Raw genomic sequence first — 16,586 nt, 5'->3', positions numbered from 1 at the left:
ACAGCGTCTACGCTGGACGGCCATGCAGTTGGGACAAGTTCTATTCACTGACGAGTCTTGTTTTCACCTCAGCCACAGCGATGGACAGATTCGAGTATACAGACGTCGAGGTGAACGTTACGTCAATCACTGTGTGATGGAAGAAGATCGGTTCGGGGGCGGCAGCGTTATGGTATGGGATGGGATTACAGCAAGCCAGAGGACCCGTTTGATAGTGGTAGATGAATTCTCAATTGACTTGTCCCCACTGCATAGCCGTCCAGCGTAGACGCTGTCTGCACCACTGTAGACTTGCTTGACGGTGTCTGACCGAACGAAGGGCAAGGTCACCACCGGAATAAAAGACAACCGTGACCTTCTCACAGCGTTTTACGCTAGATATAGGGAATGTTGTTGTTCCCATTTTGGATATTTTGGGCAACATAGTCAGAAATCAGGCACACTTCTACGGAGTTTTCGAATAATTTGTATCGGAAATGTTCACTTTGAGTGATCTGGACGTGCAGTCGTGAACGAATGACTCCCGAAACAGTGCAAAAAAAAACGCTTCGAAGGGGACACTGATGGCACAACTGGATCACCAGAATGCAAACCGAATTTATTTGATCTGTGTGCCTATCATGTTTGGTTTAATAAAGTGTTTGTAAATACCTCTCGCTCTCATGGGTATGCTTCAATTCTGCCTCGTAGTTGGTAACTAATAATGAGTTTTCTTAATACATTACAGTTTCAGCCGAAGGGAGTTTACATATAGCATCAGTGTCTGACGTACCTGATTACAAACATGAGAATGGGCACATGAAGGAGCAAGCAGGTAGTATGTCCATTATTTCAAATTGTATGCATTTGTACAGCATTTCTCTATGAATGCTGGTAGTGTAGCCTCGTGACGCCGAAGGCGCGATTATTGCTCAAAAGTTGATAAAATCATACACGCACACTCACTTAACTGTGTTAATATCATTTTACCATACCCATTATATAAAGAGTAACCTTTGATATTGTGTCATCTTCATTGGTTGATTTGAAGTGATAATTGTTTCTGTAATGGCATTTAAATTCTCCTGACGTTTTATAGCCAATAGGAAGAAGCTACTTTATTGAAAGCATATTGGGGGAGGTTATTCGTAACATAATTTGAATTACTCCCCCTGAAACCCTGATAACCCTCAGAGCGTTCCTTTATCTTTCGAAAGCATGGTAGGTACCTTTCCTGGCTCGTAAAAACGACACGTCCAATGCAGCACATGTATGTTACGCTCCCCCGTTCATGGCGACATCCACACAGCAAACTGTCTCCGATATCAGCCAAATGTGTATTCCACTAGCTGGGGATGATTGGGGGGATATTGTCCCACAGCATATTAAAGATTTGGAATCATGAGTATGTGGATTTAGCCAGAATGCTCTAAACAACTAAGGGATCATCATATTCTGATAGAGGTTTAGTAGGTGTAATGGGCCTAAATAACAGAGGCAATCTGGAGATAAACCGCCAGCAGTCCAAGATTAACAATGTCGAAGAGTGGACATCAGCTTTCTTGGTTTTCACTAGCATTTATATGGAGAAATTTCCTGCTAGAGCTCAACAGATGTTGAAGTACATAGATATCATCCGCACAGAATATCGCAGGCTAAAGGGGGGTGGCTGGAAACACTATGATCAGCAATTTAGACTGCGTCTTTTGCGTTACCCACTGATGCCTTGGTCTAAAGTTAACAAGGAATCATGGTTGTTATTCATGACCCTATAATCGTACAACCCAGGCATGTCATATGACCGGCATTCAGCTTACAAACCAAGATCTTCTGCCATGTTACACACACCGGCATTTGGCACACATCAAAACGGTATGAATTCAATCGTACACAGTGCACACGTCGATTTTGCAAGTATGTTCATATCTGTACACTTTGCAGCAAGCCTCATCCACCTAAGGTTTGCAGGGCATAATTGTCACAGCAAGCTACAAACAAATGTCCAAACTGACTGAACCAGTAACTGTCCAAGATAAGGGACTTCTCCAATAAACTTGCAAGTGTTAAAGTCCTATTTATCAGAATATCCTTGGTATAAGGAGGCATCCTACCTGTGGCAAGGTTTTAATGCTGGATTTAGCTTAGGCTATACTGGAGTTTACACACCTTTAACCTGCAAAAAAACTAAAATCTGCTTACCCATATCCACAACAGAAAGTAGACAAAGAGATAAGTTTAGGCAGGATGGCAGGACCCTACGTTAAATCCTCACTGCAAGAACATCTCCCATAGAAATGGTTCCCATCCCTGGCGAGTTCAGATTTATTCACCACTTATCATATCCAGAAGGTTCATCCATAAATGACAATATTTATGACAATGTTGCCTCTGTCACATATACTCGCTTTGATGATGCGATCGCCTTGGTACAGGGTTTAAGCAAAACAGCACTTTTGGTCAAGGCAGATATAAAAAGTGCATTTAGGCAATAAGGAAAAAAGATTTTAATTGGCTTGGTTTTCAATTTAAAGGGCGTTATTACTATGATATGTGCCTTCGAATGGGCTGTAAAATCACTTCTGTAAACATGCACGCACCAAAAAGCAGAGGTTTTGCATTAACTAGATGATTTTCTTTTGGGGGGATCAGCCAATACAATACAGTGTCAACGAAGTTTGGATACATTTCTGGATATTGGCCATAGTCTTGGAGTACCAATAGCAGCGGAAAAGACCGTACTACCATGCACTTGCCCTACATTTCTGGGCATGGAAGTAGACACAGAGGCAATGGAATCAAGAATCCGTGCTGAGAAAATCATACAATGTCAGCAAGCAATGACAGATTTACTTAGGCAAAACAAAGTCCTACTTAAACAAATACAATCACTACTGGGTTTACTGAATTTTAACTGCAGGAGCATACCAATAGGCCGTCCTTTCTCTCGCAGACTAATTGATGCTACTCGACATGCAAAAAAACCCTAATCATCATTGACGCAAGGAGTCAAAAAGGATTTACAAGTGTGGCAGGAATATCTGCATCAGCACAATGGATAGCGATGGAGGTGAGGGGAGAGGTTTCGGCCTATATTTTGGGTATCAGTGGTCCTATGGTGGTTGGCCATCCGAGTTTTACAGAGGACATAACCTTTCTTGAGTTCTTTCCAATTCTGGTAGCAGTACAGCTGTGGGCAGATCAGCTTGTAAACAAGAAAATTATGTTTCATTCAGACAACCAATCAGCACAATTTGACATCTAAGTCTGCACATGTCATGGTTCTTGTTAGGTCTTTTTGTGCTTCACTGTGTACAGCGCAACATCTTAGTAAGGGGACAGTATATCCCAGGTAGTAAGAATGTCATCGCAGATGCTATTCCTCCCTTTCAGGGAACACTGGAACAACTGGAAACAGAAGCTATCATGCTACTGGAGCTTTCACAAGCTGACAGCACTTCCTTTGTCAGGTTTAGATCAACTTACAACATACCAGAGCTATGAGAAGCCCCTATAGAACACTTACTTCAATATTTTTCATATACTGAACAACAAAAGTTCCTGTGACATTGAATAAGATTTAATGCAAATCTGAAACAATTTCGGTTTGCAACAGATAAAAGACTCCCGTAAGTGTTCAAATGGTTTAATTTGCCATACTGACTTCAGAAAATGCGTGATTTCATAAAAAACATGAACATGCCAAAATGTCAATTTACAAATCAATAGTGTGTGTCCACCTCTGGTTGCGATGCAAGCAACACATCTTCGTCTCATGGAATGGACCAGGCATCGCACAAAGTCCTGTGGGATATCTGTTCATATCTGCTGGAGCATGTTTCTAAGTTCCTGGAGTGTCTGTGGGACAGGTGGTCGACGTCGAAGGCGCCAATCCATCTCATCCCACATGTGCTCGATTTGTGAGAGATCAGGGGAGCGAGCCGGCCAGGAGATGACATTCACGTTGTTTTGTTGAAGAGAATCCTGCACAAGTCGAGCAATATGAGGCCGGGCGTTGTCATGTTGGAGGTAATGCCTGGGCCATGACGATGCAAAAACGGTAGAACAACAGGGCCGAGCATTACGTCGCGGAAGCACTGTCCATTGAGATTCCCCTCCACCACTATCAAACGGGTCCTCTGGCTTGCTGTAATCCAACCCCATACCATAACGCTGCCGCCCCCGAACCGATCTTCCTTCATGACACAATGATTGACGTAACGTTCACCTCGACGTCGGTACACTCGAATCCGTCAATCGCTGTGGCTGAGTTGAAAACGAGACTCGTCAGTGAATAGAACTTGTCCCCACTGCATGGCCGTCCAGCGTAGACGGGCGTGTCTTCCGACAACGTACGGTATGTGAAGATATTCGTCGAAGGCCAGGAATGCTTCTTGCAGTCACTGTTGCTGGCTGGAATCGATTTCGTAGGTGTGTTGTTCGAATCCAGTTGTCTTGTCTATTATTGGTTACGTGTGGCCTGCCACTCCGAGGATTGTCTCTGACTGCATTCTTCTGTGGCCAACGTTGCCATAAACACCAAAAGGTGTTTATGTGGACGTTAAATGTCTTGCGACATCACATTGACTCGATCCTGCATCAAGCATACCAATGGCTCGCAGACGCTCATTTTTGGACAGGCGTGGCATTTCGTAATATTGAATAATTGCGTAATTTTGTTGTTTTTCTGAGTGGTTGTTGTCAGCACGATGCTAAACAATGCATGTGGAATCCCGTTAACGCACATGTTTTTATACCCAATCTTGGGTAGTGAAATGCATGGGGCTTGCATAAAAGTCAACTTTTGCATGGAATGCATGCTTTTCTATAGCAGCTGTGTTTGTGTGACTTGATTCCATACATGTATTGAAAACCAAACTTTACTTGTTTGAAAAATACACTAAAATATTGGTGTCACTTGAACTTTGGTTGTTGAGTATATTTATCTCTGCACAACAGAGCTCATTCAACTGCATCATTACATATGGCAGTGATCTGCTGGTATCACAAAGTAATTAAGCTTGCAGAAACCACTGATCACTTCATACTTAGAAAAATATTGCTCGTCATGCGCAGTGCATAGACAAACCAGATTCCCGTGCTCTGATTACTTTAAACATACTGCATAAGTTAAGCACAGCGTTAAATCATGTTTGCATCTCCAATTATGAAATTCGCCTTAAGGGTAAAGAGATGTGTAATGTCATGGATGCAGACATGGATGAACTACATCTTGTCAGAAATGTTGCCGCGCAGGAGATGGGATGGAGCTGACTCGCCAGTGGCAATTGATGGCAAACGAAAACGAGTAAACCAGTTCATGACTTGCAAAATCTGTCAAATGGGAGATGCTAGAATCAAGCATCAGATCAAAGGATGCGTCTATTTTGATGATGACTTTCATCTGTCTGAGTTAGTTTCCGCCTTTTTTTATGAATGCCATTCAGAAGGCAACTTCTGAACAATTTGGTGGCGGTGATCCCATACGGGGTCAGTGGCGGAATCCTGTCTTCTCTCGCATGGGATAGGTGACATCGAGAGCAGAAGTCAGCATGGTTACACACTGGTGATGGTTGCAGCACAGAAGGGCAATGATGTACTGTACTTCGGAATATGTTACCAGAAAACCTAACGGCGACAGAGACCGTTACACAATTTAAGAATTTGCTTCACGTAAAGGGAGATAATGGTATACACTTGGATTTAAATTATGGAAGCAGGTTATGTCAAATTATTCACGGTCGCCTAAGGTTTGGCTGCAGCGATCTTAACGCAGATCCATAGGCTGGATATATCTTGAATACAAAAAAGATGATCCTGTTGATATCACATCGCAGATGCTTTACACTTCTTTTTTGTATGTACAAATTACTATCTTCTTTGAAATGAAAATGTATTTTTACCAACATGGTTATTCTTTACAAACGGTGCAATGCGGAAATTCGTATATGAGTGAGGAAGAGGAAATCCTAATATTAGGTTCTTTTCAAAACTTCACATTAAAAACTGGCAGATTTTCAGTTAAATGAATTATTTAATATAAACTGCAAATAGATTTATTATATATACACATCTAGATTGACATGTACAATTCATTTGTTACATCTAACCTTCATTGATGTATTTATTGTAAGATATGCTATGTGTAATAGAGGGGTATTAACATAAGCGCTTCGCTTGTTTACCAATCCATTTTCACACTTTTGTGAAAATAATTATGTTTAAACCAATAATGTACTGGTGAGCAAAGGATGCAGGTTGTCAGTGGTGAATAATAGAGTTTGAAACATTCTACATGCCTGGGTGACAATGTTCAAATTGATATTGTTATGTACAGTCAAGTTTCGTTAATCCGACAATCGGCTTTATCCGACACTAATGATGGGAACCGATTAAATCAGGGCTATTTAGACCTGTTAATCCGACAGTCTCGCACTCCGACTCCGACATACCTAATTTGCAACGAATTACCAAAATCACTCATTAATCAGTCTCGTTAATCCGACACAGTGACCAGCGTACTCCGTGGTCATCTGCCCACGAGTACACAGCCCGTGTTTAACAATAAACAATTAATGCTTTAACTAAAGAAAAAAGTATTAACCACATATTAGATTGCCATTGTTGCCATTTCAAAGGCATAGCTTAAGCGGGAGTCATCAACAGCTCCATGGATTACGAATATAAGGGACTTCTATGCTCTACAGAGACACGTCAGAATGCTGGCAGTGACAACGGGATCTGTAAATCTTGACATTAATGCAAGCGTGAATTATGTGCGAAAGTGTGTAATAAACTTTTCACGATGGGCATCCGGTGAGTTATCTACCCACTCGTGTCAAGCTTGTTGACACCTTCTCTGCAGACCAATCAGTGAACAGTTGTCAGTTCAATTATTGAATTGCCTTTGAACTTCCTTAATGCCAATTCAACAGGGTAAACATATAAACTCTGAGTTGTTTTTAGCGGAGTTATTTGCTGTTTGATTGGATTAAGGCAAGTGTCGATTAAGGCAAGGCAAGGCAAGGGTATGAATCATTCCACTGGTAATTTCCAGATTTACAGTATATGTCTACGTGTCTGGGTACCGGTTTACGCATTGCCCTGGCTGTTACAATTCATGTTGAGCTCATCGAAAGCTATGCTTATACACCAAGGACTGTTAATGTTTTAAATACACTTTGCAGTATATATGTATTTGTGTCTACACGTCTACATAATATTTATATGCATGGGCTTGCATACTGGTAATGAGTTAACACAATCATATGATGTATAAGTGGTGAGTTGTTCATTTCAGTACATATTATGCATGTTTGTTTGCAGAACATTCAGCATGCCCAGTGATCATTTAGGTCTTGAAAACAACTGATATGAAGATTTGTTTCTAGCTTTTCGGGCACAGAATAGAATATAAAATGGTGGGTCCCTTATTGTAGTACTGCAAATATTGATTCAGATGGAAATATTGATTCAGAAATGGAAATGGAAATGGAAATCAAGTTCATAAACTGTCGTGCAGATTTCGGTCGATTGCAGGATTTGCAAAACATGTGCACCGCCAACTCGTTGTCAACAGATATTTTCCAGACCTTTTCATGATTTTAATCAAGGTGCTTGCGTGATTTGATGCCCTTGGCGATGTAAGACCCGTTTTATCACAATATAGGTCTTGATTATCGATCAGATCGTCTTGACTGGGCGCCGCCATTTTGTTTAAACAAATGCAAGTGGTGGAATCGGATTGGTCCATAGGAGAGGCTCAGAAGGGACATAACTGGTAATTACCACTGGTGGTGCTACGATCGAGCCCACTAATTCCAGTCTAGCTCGGCAATGGTGGAAACTGGACTTTCATCGCCAGTTAACTCTTGCCTCGGGGAGATGGTGTGTCCTAGTCCGGACTAATGCCGACTAATGCCAATTTTATAGTATTAACCCACTGAGATACTATGCTGCAGTTTTACATGAATCTCAGACACAGTATACTTACCGAGCCGACCAGTCCTTGTTTAATTCCCTCCCCCCTTTTAATAACGAGCGCCAGACACTATAACAACACTTATTATCTTTTAACGTCTTTTATTATGAGAGAGAGAGAGAGAGAGAGAGAGAGAGAGAGAGAGAGAGAGAGAGAGAGAGAGAGAGAGGGGGGGGGGGGGGGGGGGGGTATTGGAAACAGTTTCTGTTTTCGATAAATAGAAGAACATAAATCAAAATAAAATAACAGTAAAAATTATTGCAGTATGCAATAACCTTTTACAGTAATGGCCTTCATCCAATTAAATGTATCTTTGATCTGAAAACAAAACAATAAAATGTGTACTTACTGGTTTGATTCCTTTGTGTTCAGGGTCACATACTGAGAATTACTGACACCAGCCCACAAATGTTTTACTCAAAGTGTATTAACCATGGCCTGATCCCCAACGTTTGCTTTTTTTGTTTTATCAAGATATATGTGATTTTTGAGGTACTGTATTTTTATAACTAAAAATTGTGAATCAATGCATTTTATGTGAAATTGGTCATTGTATTATTCGATGGGTTGAAGTCGCTTTCATCTTACAATTTTTATAGAAATATCAGCATCCTATGTTAAATGCATAATATGTGGCCTAAAACATCCAATAACACGTTTTGATATTCACACATTATTTCTTATAGTTGATACACATGTATCCGTTATGTTTAAGAACACGTTTTCAAATACTCACAGAAGAGCCAGTGTCCATCAGAGCCAAATCCCGTGGTGATGCTGACGTATCTGATTTTGTTGGGTGTTGCGTCTGTCCACGACATGAACTCCCGTCTTCCGACAGTGATGCCATATCCCACTGCTACACGACCGTCTTCATAGCTTATCCAGAATGGTAAATGCTGATCCGGAGAGAGAGGCTTGTGAAGAGCAAATGCCTCGTTTGTGCCCTGCTTACTTTCTCGGATGACAGACTTTGTGTTGCCAAATCCTCCAATGACGATCTCGTACATGTTATTGTCAGTGTCGCCGTCGTTGGCGACCAAGGCAATTTGGGCGTCGTTTGAGGCCCGTTATAACCAGAACACGAGGGCCGGAATACAGTTACCTCTTTGTGTCAAGCGGACGCCACGGGTGGTAACAGACTGATACTGGTAGACATTGTCTGTTGCAACACCTGCTATAGGTACCCCACTCAACAAGGTGCTGTCGGAATCTGAAGGAAAAAGCGGTAATATGATTACATCTTAAAAATACAAAGTCTGTTTCTGAACACTTAACGTCACATTGGTAGTAGCGACGAGAGCAAATCATACATAATTCAGTTAGCGAAGGCTCAGCAAACTAGGAAGATAAATTTCATAGATGCAATACAAAACAAATGTTCTGTTGATAGTTAAATATAATATTCCAGCCCAAAAAGAAGGATTCAATGACAGCATCATACTACAGACCATTAGGGTCAACAAAAGTCATGACCTGTCTGGGGGATGTTAATTCCACTCTGGTTGCAAGGCCAACAACAAGTCGTGCAATTGTTTCAGGTTCAGGGTGACGGTGTCGTACACGACTATCAATTGCAAGTTCGTATCGCATTTTCAGTTGGGTTTATTTATCCACTTTTACCGTTAATATACATTATTTTCCATAATGTTGTAGGTCCTTAATTTGTTTCTGAATAATACATCATCTTCAAATAATAGAAGACATAAATGAAAACTATATCTTGGTAGAATTGTATTACACTGGTGTGGTAGTTTTAAATCTGAGTTGCTAATTCAGTATATAACCTCACTCCGAGTTGTATATAGAAGGTATCAGAAGAACCATTATGGTTATTCCTCACACAAGGTTATACATGGCCATAACATGGTAACGAATACTCGCACATAAGAAATCATTTATTATCTCATGGTTTTAGTTTTATATAAGTCAGTTGGAAATGTAAATATGGTTCTTAAAGAATTTTGAAATCGGTCTATAATCATGTTATACCAAGAATGGCATTTCACTTTAGAGGACAGTTCACGTTATGAATATTACAAAACCTTCAAGACTTTACTTCAACAAGAAATATAATTTTCAGTACGGAAAACTTCAGAAAACATTTAATTAGATATTGACTTGTCTTAAACAAAGTAGTGTTATTCTTATAATTTGTATCTTTACATTTTCTAATTTTATTGAAAGATCTTAAACATTCTGTGGTCAAAGGAATTATTTACTTCATTTCTCACTTCGCCAGTTTTTCTGTTCCTGTCAGACGAAGCTGGACAACATGCCTCTACAATATATTCTGGGCTTGTATCAATACGTGTAAATGCACTGTCAAGTGATTCTTGAACAACCTCAGATGAAATATTTTTTTAAACCATTCTAGCTTTTCATTTTCCAAAATATATCTAAAAACACTTTTACAGTTAATATTCATTTTTAGAGTGGTTTCAGAAGCTTCTTCCTGGCTGGAATTGAAAGGCTTCATTATCGATATGAGCAGTTTATTTAAAAGAAGATAGTTTATGTTGAAAATAAAATAAAAACACTTTCCCTCGGTTAAATAGCTAAGTCCCTTCCACTGATATAACACCTGAACTAGAACTAAAGGAGCCTTCATGACAAGAGGAATGACTTCATCTTTTCATTAGTCAACTGACAACTTTCCAGCAATATTCCAGCAGCTACAGCCTTTGGAGTCTACATTCACAATTTTTAAGGCACAATCGAGCATGTTCTTTCTACCAAGATTTCAAAGAGTGTCATACGACTGTTGCTTAAAAAGTGTTTGATCTTGGTTAAAACATTTAAGTCCTGAGCAGAGCTTATAAAATATCTTGTTGTGTCTTGTACTATATGTTCCCATGTTGCCCTAGGTGAGCAATTGAATTGCATTTGCATGTGACGGGTACCAACGGTGGGGCAGATACTCTCACCTTTTTGCAAACCAATGGGGTCATCACAATGATTCATAGACACATTTCATGATATAGTCGGAATTGTTCAATCGAATTTGATGAATATGGAATGGGTTTTGTCGCTGTTATTTATTTTGTTAATGGAAATATTACTTTTTTGTTCTTAGTTTTCAGTTCCATTGATGATATCATTGGAATACCACACAAATACACTCAACTCATACTATCTCCTCTGTATTAATCCTTACCAAACTGCCAGGACCCAGAAGACCCGAACCCCGTTGTGACGGCGAGATAGTTGACCTCATTGGGAGCTGGGTCCGTCCAGGTCATGAACTGTCCTGCGCCAACAGTCGTCCCTGTGCCCACTGATATCACACCTCCTTCCCAACTGATCCAGAAGTCGCGGAATTCCGTGGAACTGAGAGGAGAATGAAATGTTTCGACCCTGTTGGTTCCCTGTCTGCTGTTTCTGATTATAGATCGCGTATTGCTAAATCCACCGAGGACGATTTCGTACATGTTCTGTCCCGTTTCGCCATCATAGGTGAGCAAAGCAACGTGGGCGTCATTTGAAGCCTGGATCTGTAAGCATTTTTAGATATATTATCATGTCAGCCTCATAGTAATCAGAGACATACAAATGTTTGGGTGAGGACATTAGAACGTTGCATCAGCATTGTTTTAGCCTTATAGAGTTATACAGTATGAGTCATAAATATTGAGAATTGAAAATCTTTAAAATTGTAAATATGAAAATTTCCCCCCAAAATAAAACATTTTAAGTGAGCACAAACCTACTTTAATCACATCACAGTAACATCAATATTTTATCAGACCACTATTTGCTTCTAAACAAAGTTTATACGATTGGGCATACTTCCTATGAGAGAGGTTAGAGTCTTGTGGGTGAGAGAGTCCCAATATTGCACCACCTCGCGCTTCATGTCATCAACTTTTGTCAATCCCTTTTGGTTCACCGACTCCTTCATGAGTCTTTTCACATTTTCTATAGGATTTAAGTCCGGGCTGTTGCTAGGCCAGTCCAAAACTGTCACATTGTTGTCCACAAACCACTGCCGCGCATGTCTTGCGGTGTGTTTCGGGTCATTATCCTGTTGCAAAATCCAAGTATTTCCATAAAAAACCCATCTGCATTTGGGATCAGGTGAGCTTCCAAAATGTCTGTATACCTTTCACTGGTTAAATTACCCTCAAAGACACACATGGGCGTCGTTCCAAGTGAAGATATCCCTCCCCAAACATGAAACTTCGGACTCCACATTTTAACATTGTTAGGATACACCCATACAAAGCTCTCATCTTTGAAAATAACACTGTTCCAGTCAATGTTTTTATGCGCCAAACACCACCCTACACGTCTATCCTTGTGTTCTTGTTTCAAGAGCGGAGAGGCAATTCCTTTCTTTTTTCCCCATCCAAGTTCAATCAAATTCCTTCTTACTGTAGATTTGGATACATTTACTGTCCCTCTATCTACCATTTTATGTTGGATATTTGAGATACTCGCCCTTCTGTTTTTAGAAGCCGAAATACCCATTCTCACACGATCACCAAACACCAGTTTTCGAGGTCTCCCCGCTCCTTTTCTGTGCTCAATTCCCGAACCATTCTCAATATTCTTCTTAACTTTATACACTGTAGGAAGAGGAGTATCTGTTCTCTTCTTCTAGCAGCACCAATGATGCCTCCATCATGGAGCTGTAGAATCAACCTTCTTTTGTCCTCTGCACTCATTTCTGGCATATATCAGGAAAAGTCGTCTGCTCCATAATTAAGGGAGATAACTCTTATTTGCTACTTCTAAAATTGAAGAAGAGTTGCTTCCCTTTGACCATACCTTAATTTTAAACACGTGTCAATATTGATATTTTATGTATGCTTCCTTGAATATGACATTAAAATTCACAATAATTTCGAACCAGACTATATGTATATGAAGTAATGAAATCTAAATTTTATCGATCGTAAAAAGACGAATAAGCTTCCAGATTCATTACAGTTTGGGCATTGCTGGATGCTCTCGAACCACGGTGGAAAAGAAATGCCTCCTCTTTTCATAGTTTTGAAGTAGTGACCAAAAACACATCTAGGCTCTAACAAAAGAAAAAGAAAACCCAAAGCCTAAAATATTATGAAACCAAAGAAATATATGTTTAAAAGCTCTCCTTAATCCAGCAATTTGAACCCAATACCAAGTGACTCAATACTTAAAATGTCGGTGAATGAGCTCCTGGTGTTTGTGGAAAAACTCAGTGTCATTTATTTTCCTGTGTGAAAGAACTGAACATTAATAAAAAGAATGCAAGCATGTACTGTAACCACCAAATACCCTTTTTGGGTTGCTCTCACGACAAGCCTCATACTGGGGACGTATTCTGACTCTGAAATAATGAAAGGTGACGAGGAATGATGAAATAAGATACTTTACTTTGAACTTGAAGGATGTGGCTTGTGATCTTATCTTCACATCCACCTCCTGCAATGACTGGTAGTTATACTGGGTGTCTGTCTCAAGCTCTACATACTGCCTCGTCGCTGACCAGCCATAAGAGTCTAAGAGAAAAAACAAGTATTAAAGCACTATGACCGTGTCATATCCGCGCCGATACGGTACGATGACACGCAATCATGCATGTCACCACCCTCTTACGACACACGCATTAATTGACGGAATCCTTGTTTAACTCATTATCACGAATGCATCATTGCCAACAGTAAATATAAAACGTCAACGCCAGAGAATAACCAGTCTCGATTATCAACCGAAACAGATTCCAGTGTCCAGGAAATATCGGGTGCAGATAATATGAATGGAACATAGAAAATCGGTTTAATAACCTCCAGGCTTGCAAGCCCTTGTCTTCCCTCCACAAAGCGACTGATGGATCGGGTGGTGAATACCAGCTTGAATTTTGCTGAGTAAGACAGCCGGAATAATACTTCTGGTGTACCTACGGTTGGTTACAGGCCAAGTGGTAAATCAGATACTAAGATGTTAATCCATGCCTTATTTATGCCTTACTCGCCATGGATACCCAACCCAGACACAGTTTACAGACTTAGAGATAGCACGTTCTCTCCGATCAAAAGATCAACATTTTCTAGGGGTACCAGGATGTCCTTAAACAAGAATAAACTAATAATTGAAAAACGTAACTTGATTCCCAATAGTAAATAGGCACTTGACCTAAAGTAAGCAATCACAGGATCCTCAATGATCTAGAATGTCTATCATTGTCTGAACCCAGTCTTAAACGTTCGTAACAGAGTCCTACGGGTCGGGAAAGATGCAGAGAGGTCGGCCAAGCACTCCCGACAGTATGGTGCGTCCCGTAATATTCGTGAAACTCTGCCGATTTTTGTCTAGTCGAATTACAATCGTGACTATGTCGCAACAGATTCTGCTGTATCGGATCAAAATCGTAACAATGTCCTGTGTTGTCTGGATGGTGTCCTGTGGATCGTGATGAACGTGCATGAATTGTTCATTGCCGTTTCTTGACGATGGAGTCCAGATCTTGCCGAATGCAAACCGTCGTTTCACTGTCCGATCACAGTCTGATCTCTGTCGGATCGCATTCAGGAATCGAGAGGCTGTGAGAACAGATTCGGACGTTTTTTAACTATGCGGAACATACAAGTCGGATCAGATTCGGATTGAGAGCGGGAGAATCGAGACGATTTCTGCTTGAAACGGCTAAATCGGGACGCTTCCTGAACAACGTCTGATTGTTCGTGAATTTCCCGCCACGAATCGCAGGATCATGATCGGAATTTTAACAAATTTTATTTGGGATGGTCCTATCAAGGAAGGCAGTAAAAAAATCTTGAATGTGTAACTGAGCCCAAAGAATGAACTTAAAGACACCGGAGTACGAGTTTGCCGAACGGTGACGACGCCGGGAAATTAAGAGAGAGGGAAGCAGTACTTTCACTAGACCGTTTGCGGAGAATTTTTGTTTTGTTGGTTGTTTAACACCACACTATTCCAGCTATATGACGGCGGTGTGTAAATAATCGAGCGTGAACCAGACAATCCAGCGATTGACATCATTAACATATATCCACGCAATTAGGATAAGATGACATGCATCAAACAAGTCAGCAATTCTGCCCACTCGATCCCGTTAGTCGCCTCTTACGACAAGCATAGTCGCCTTTGACGGCAAGCATGGGTTGCTGAAGACATATTCCACCCTGGATCTTCACGGAGAGAGGAAAGCGGTACGGTCATTAGGCCGTGACTACACTGGTTTTACGACCCATTCACGTGTACAGAAACATATGGCTACAGGTCATTTCAAGATGCTGGCCAGTTGCCATGGAACAAATAGGAAACTGAGAAGCAGATATTTAAAAAGGCACTCACGACCTGTGTGTTCAAGAGTCTTTGACCAGAATAATCATGGTCTACACGCTGTACGATAAAATCTGTCGCCAACGATAGGGCCAAAAAGAGGATAAAAAATGGAGTTTCAAATATCTGTATCGGTTTTGAATATTTGTCAATATTTCAATATCCTTCGTCTAATTTAAGCCATGTAAATTACATACGACAGTATTTTTGCATTTGAAATATCTTGAAAAATGATGTTCCATTATTCTTTAATGCCGCACTCAGCAATATTCCAGCTACATGACGATGACCTGTCTCGCATGAAGGTCCGGGTCAGAATAAGCCTCCAGCAACCCATGCTTGTCTCTCCCCCATGAAGATCCGGGTTAGAATTGGTCTTCAACAATCCATGCTTGTCGAAAGAGGCGACTAACGAGATCGGGTTGTCAGACTTGATGACTTGGTTGATGCATTTTATCCTATTCCAGTTGTGCATACCTATTCGCCTGACATCAATCACTGGATTGTCTGGTCCAGATTCGATATAACCAGACAGCCATCATACTGCTGGGTACGGCGTTATACAACAAACAATAAAAAAGGACACGCACAAAATAACCGAGTCGAGTCACGCTATTGGGGTACGATGACACAATATCAACCAAGTTACCGACCGTTACATGTTTACTTTGCCCAACATCTCACAGTTTGTTGATCGTACCATTTCTTTAAACCCACAAATCAGAAAACCAGCGCTTACAATGATTAACATGTCCTTGTAAGACGATGCTTGGAAATCGTGAGCCCTTTGGGATGTTAAAAATCAACCCTACCAAACAGTGAATCATGGTCAAGCATGTCCTGCCAATTAGTGATGCGAGAATCAAATGTGATGCACATCGGCAGATCCTTACAGGATATCTCCATGCGTTTACCTGGATTGGCCAATTCGACATTGACCTCTCCAAATCAGGACTGACTAAGCAGGTGTCACCGATGGCTGTTTGATTACATGCAATTTGTTAATATCTACTTGGGTGTCGGACAACTTTTAATACTTACTTCTTACGAAGACACAGGTAATGGTCAACAGCAACACAAGCGTCAGGGATGTCATGTTTGCGAATCAGTGATGTGATACTACTACTGAATTCAATGCAAAGCCATATGTGACATGATCTCACAAACGAATATCTATCTTACGCTATATCACCTTATGGAGATGCAAGAGAAGCAAGCAATATATCTGGTCACAGTTCGTTAAAGGCGTTGACCCACGGAATCCAGTGGCGAAATCGTTCTCAAGAGTTAATATTAAGATAATTATTTTGTTTCTTTCCGATTCCCGAAATAGGTCAAG

The 16,586-nt window shown here is 40.7% G+C and overlaps 1 protein-coding gene across 1 annotated transcript; it reads right to left on the bottom strand.

Moving 5' to 3' along the window:
• Positions 1-9,024: 9,024 nt before the first annotated feature.
• On the bottom strand, positions 9,025-16,375 carry LOC124110668 (C3 and PZP-like alpha-2-macroglobulin domain-containing protein 8). The gene is made up of 4 exons (XM_048387154.1): positions 16,289-16,375; positions 13,319-13,443; positions 11,115-11,451; positions 9,025-9,170 (listed from the first exon to the last, which is right to left on the bottom strand). Exons 1-4 carry the CDS (start codon positions 16,341-16,343, stop codon positions 9,028-9,030), a joined length of 660 nt encoding a protein of 219 aa, XP_048243111.1. The 5' UTR covers positions 16,344-16,375; the 3' UTR covers positions 9,025-9,027.
• Between the last annotated feature and the right edge of the window lie 211 nt (positions 16,376-16,586).

This window comes from Haliotis rufescens, unplaced genomic scaffold, assembly GCF_023055435.1.
Source record: "Haliotis rufescens isolate VD_foot unplaced genomic scaffold, xgHalRufe1.0.p SCAF_67, whole genome shotgun sequence".
NCBI classification, from domain to species: Eukaryota; Metazoa; Mollusca; class Gastropoda; order Lepetellida; family Haliotidae; genus Haliotis; species Haliotis rufescens.
This window is presented reverse-complemented; position numbering and strand designations above follow the sequence as displayed.

Excerpts from the sequence above, each read along its gene's own strand:
- LOC124110668 (XM_048387154.1), bottom strand. The coding sequence starts at position 16,343 with ATGACATCCCTGACGCTTGTGTTGCTGTTGACCATTACCTGTGTCTTC. Across the intron at positions 13,444-16,288 it reads TACCTGTGTCTTCGTAAGAA|ACTCTTATGGCTGGTCAGCG; the intron begins GTAAGTATTAAA and ends TTTTTCTCTTAG. Across the intron at positions 9,171-11,114 it reads TTCTGGGTCCTGGCAGTTTG|ATTCCGACAGCACCTTGTTG; the intron begins GTAAGGATTAAT and ends TTTTTCCTTCAG.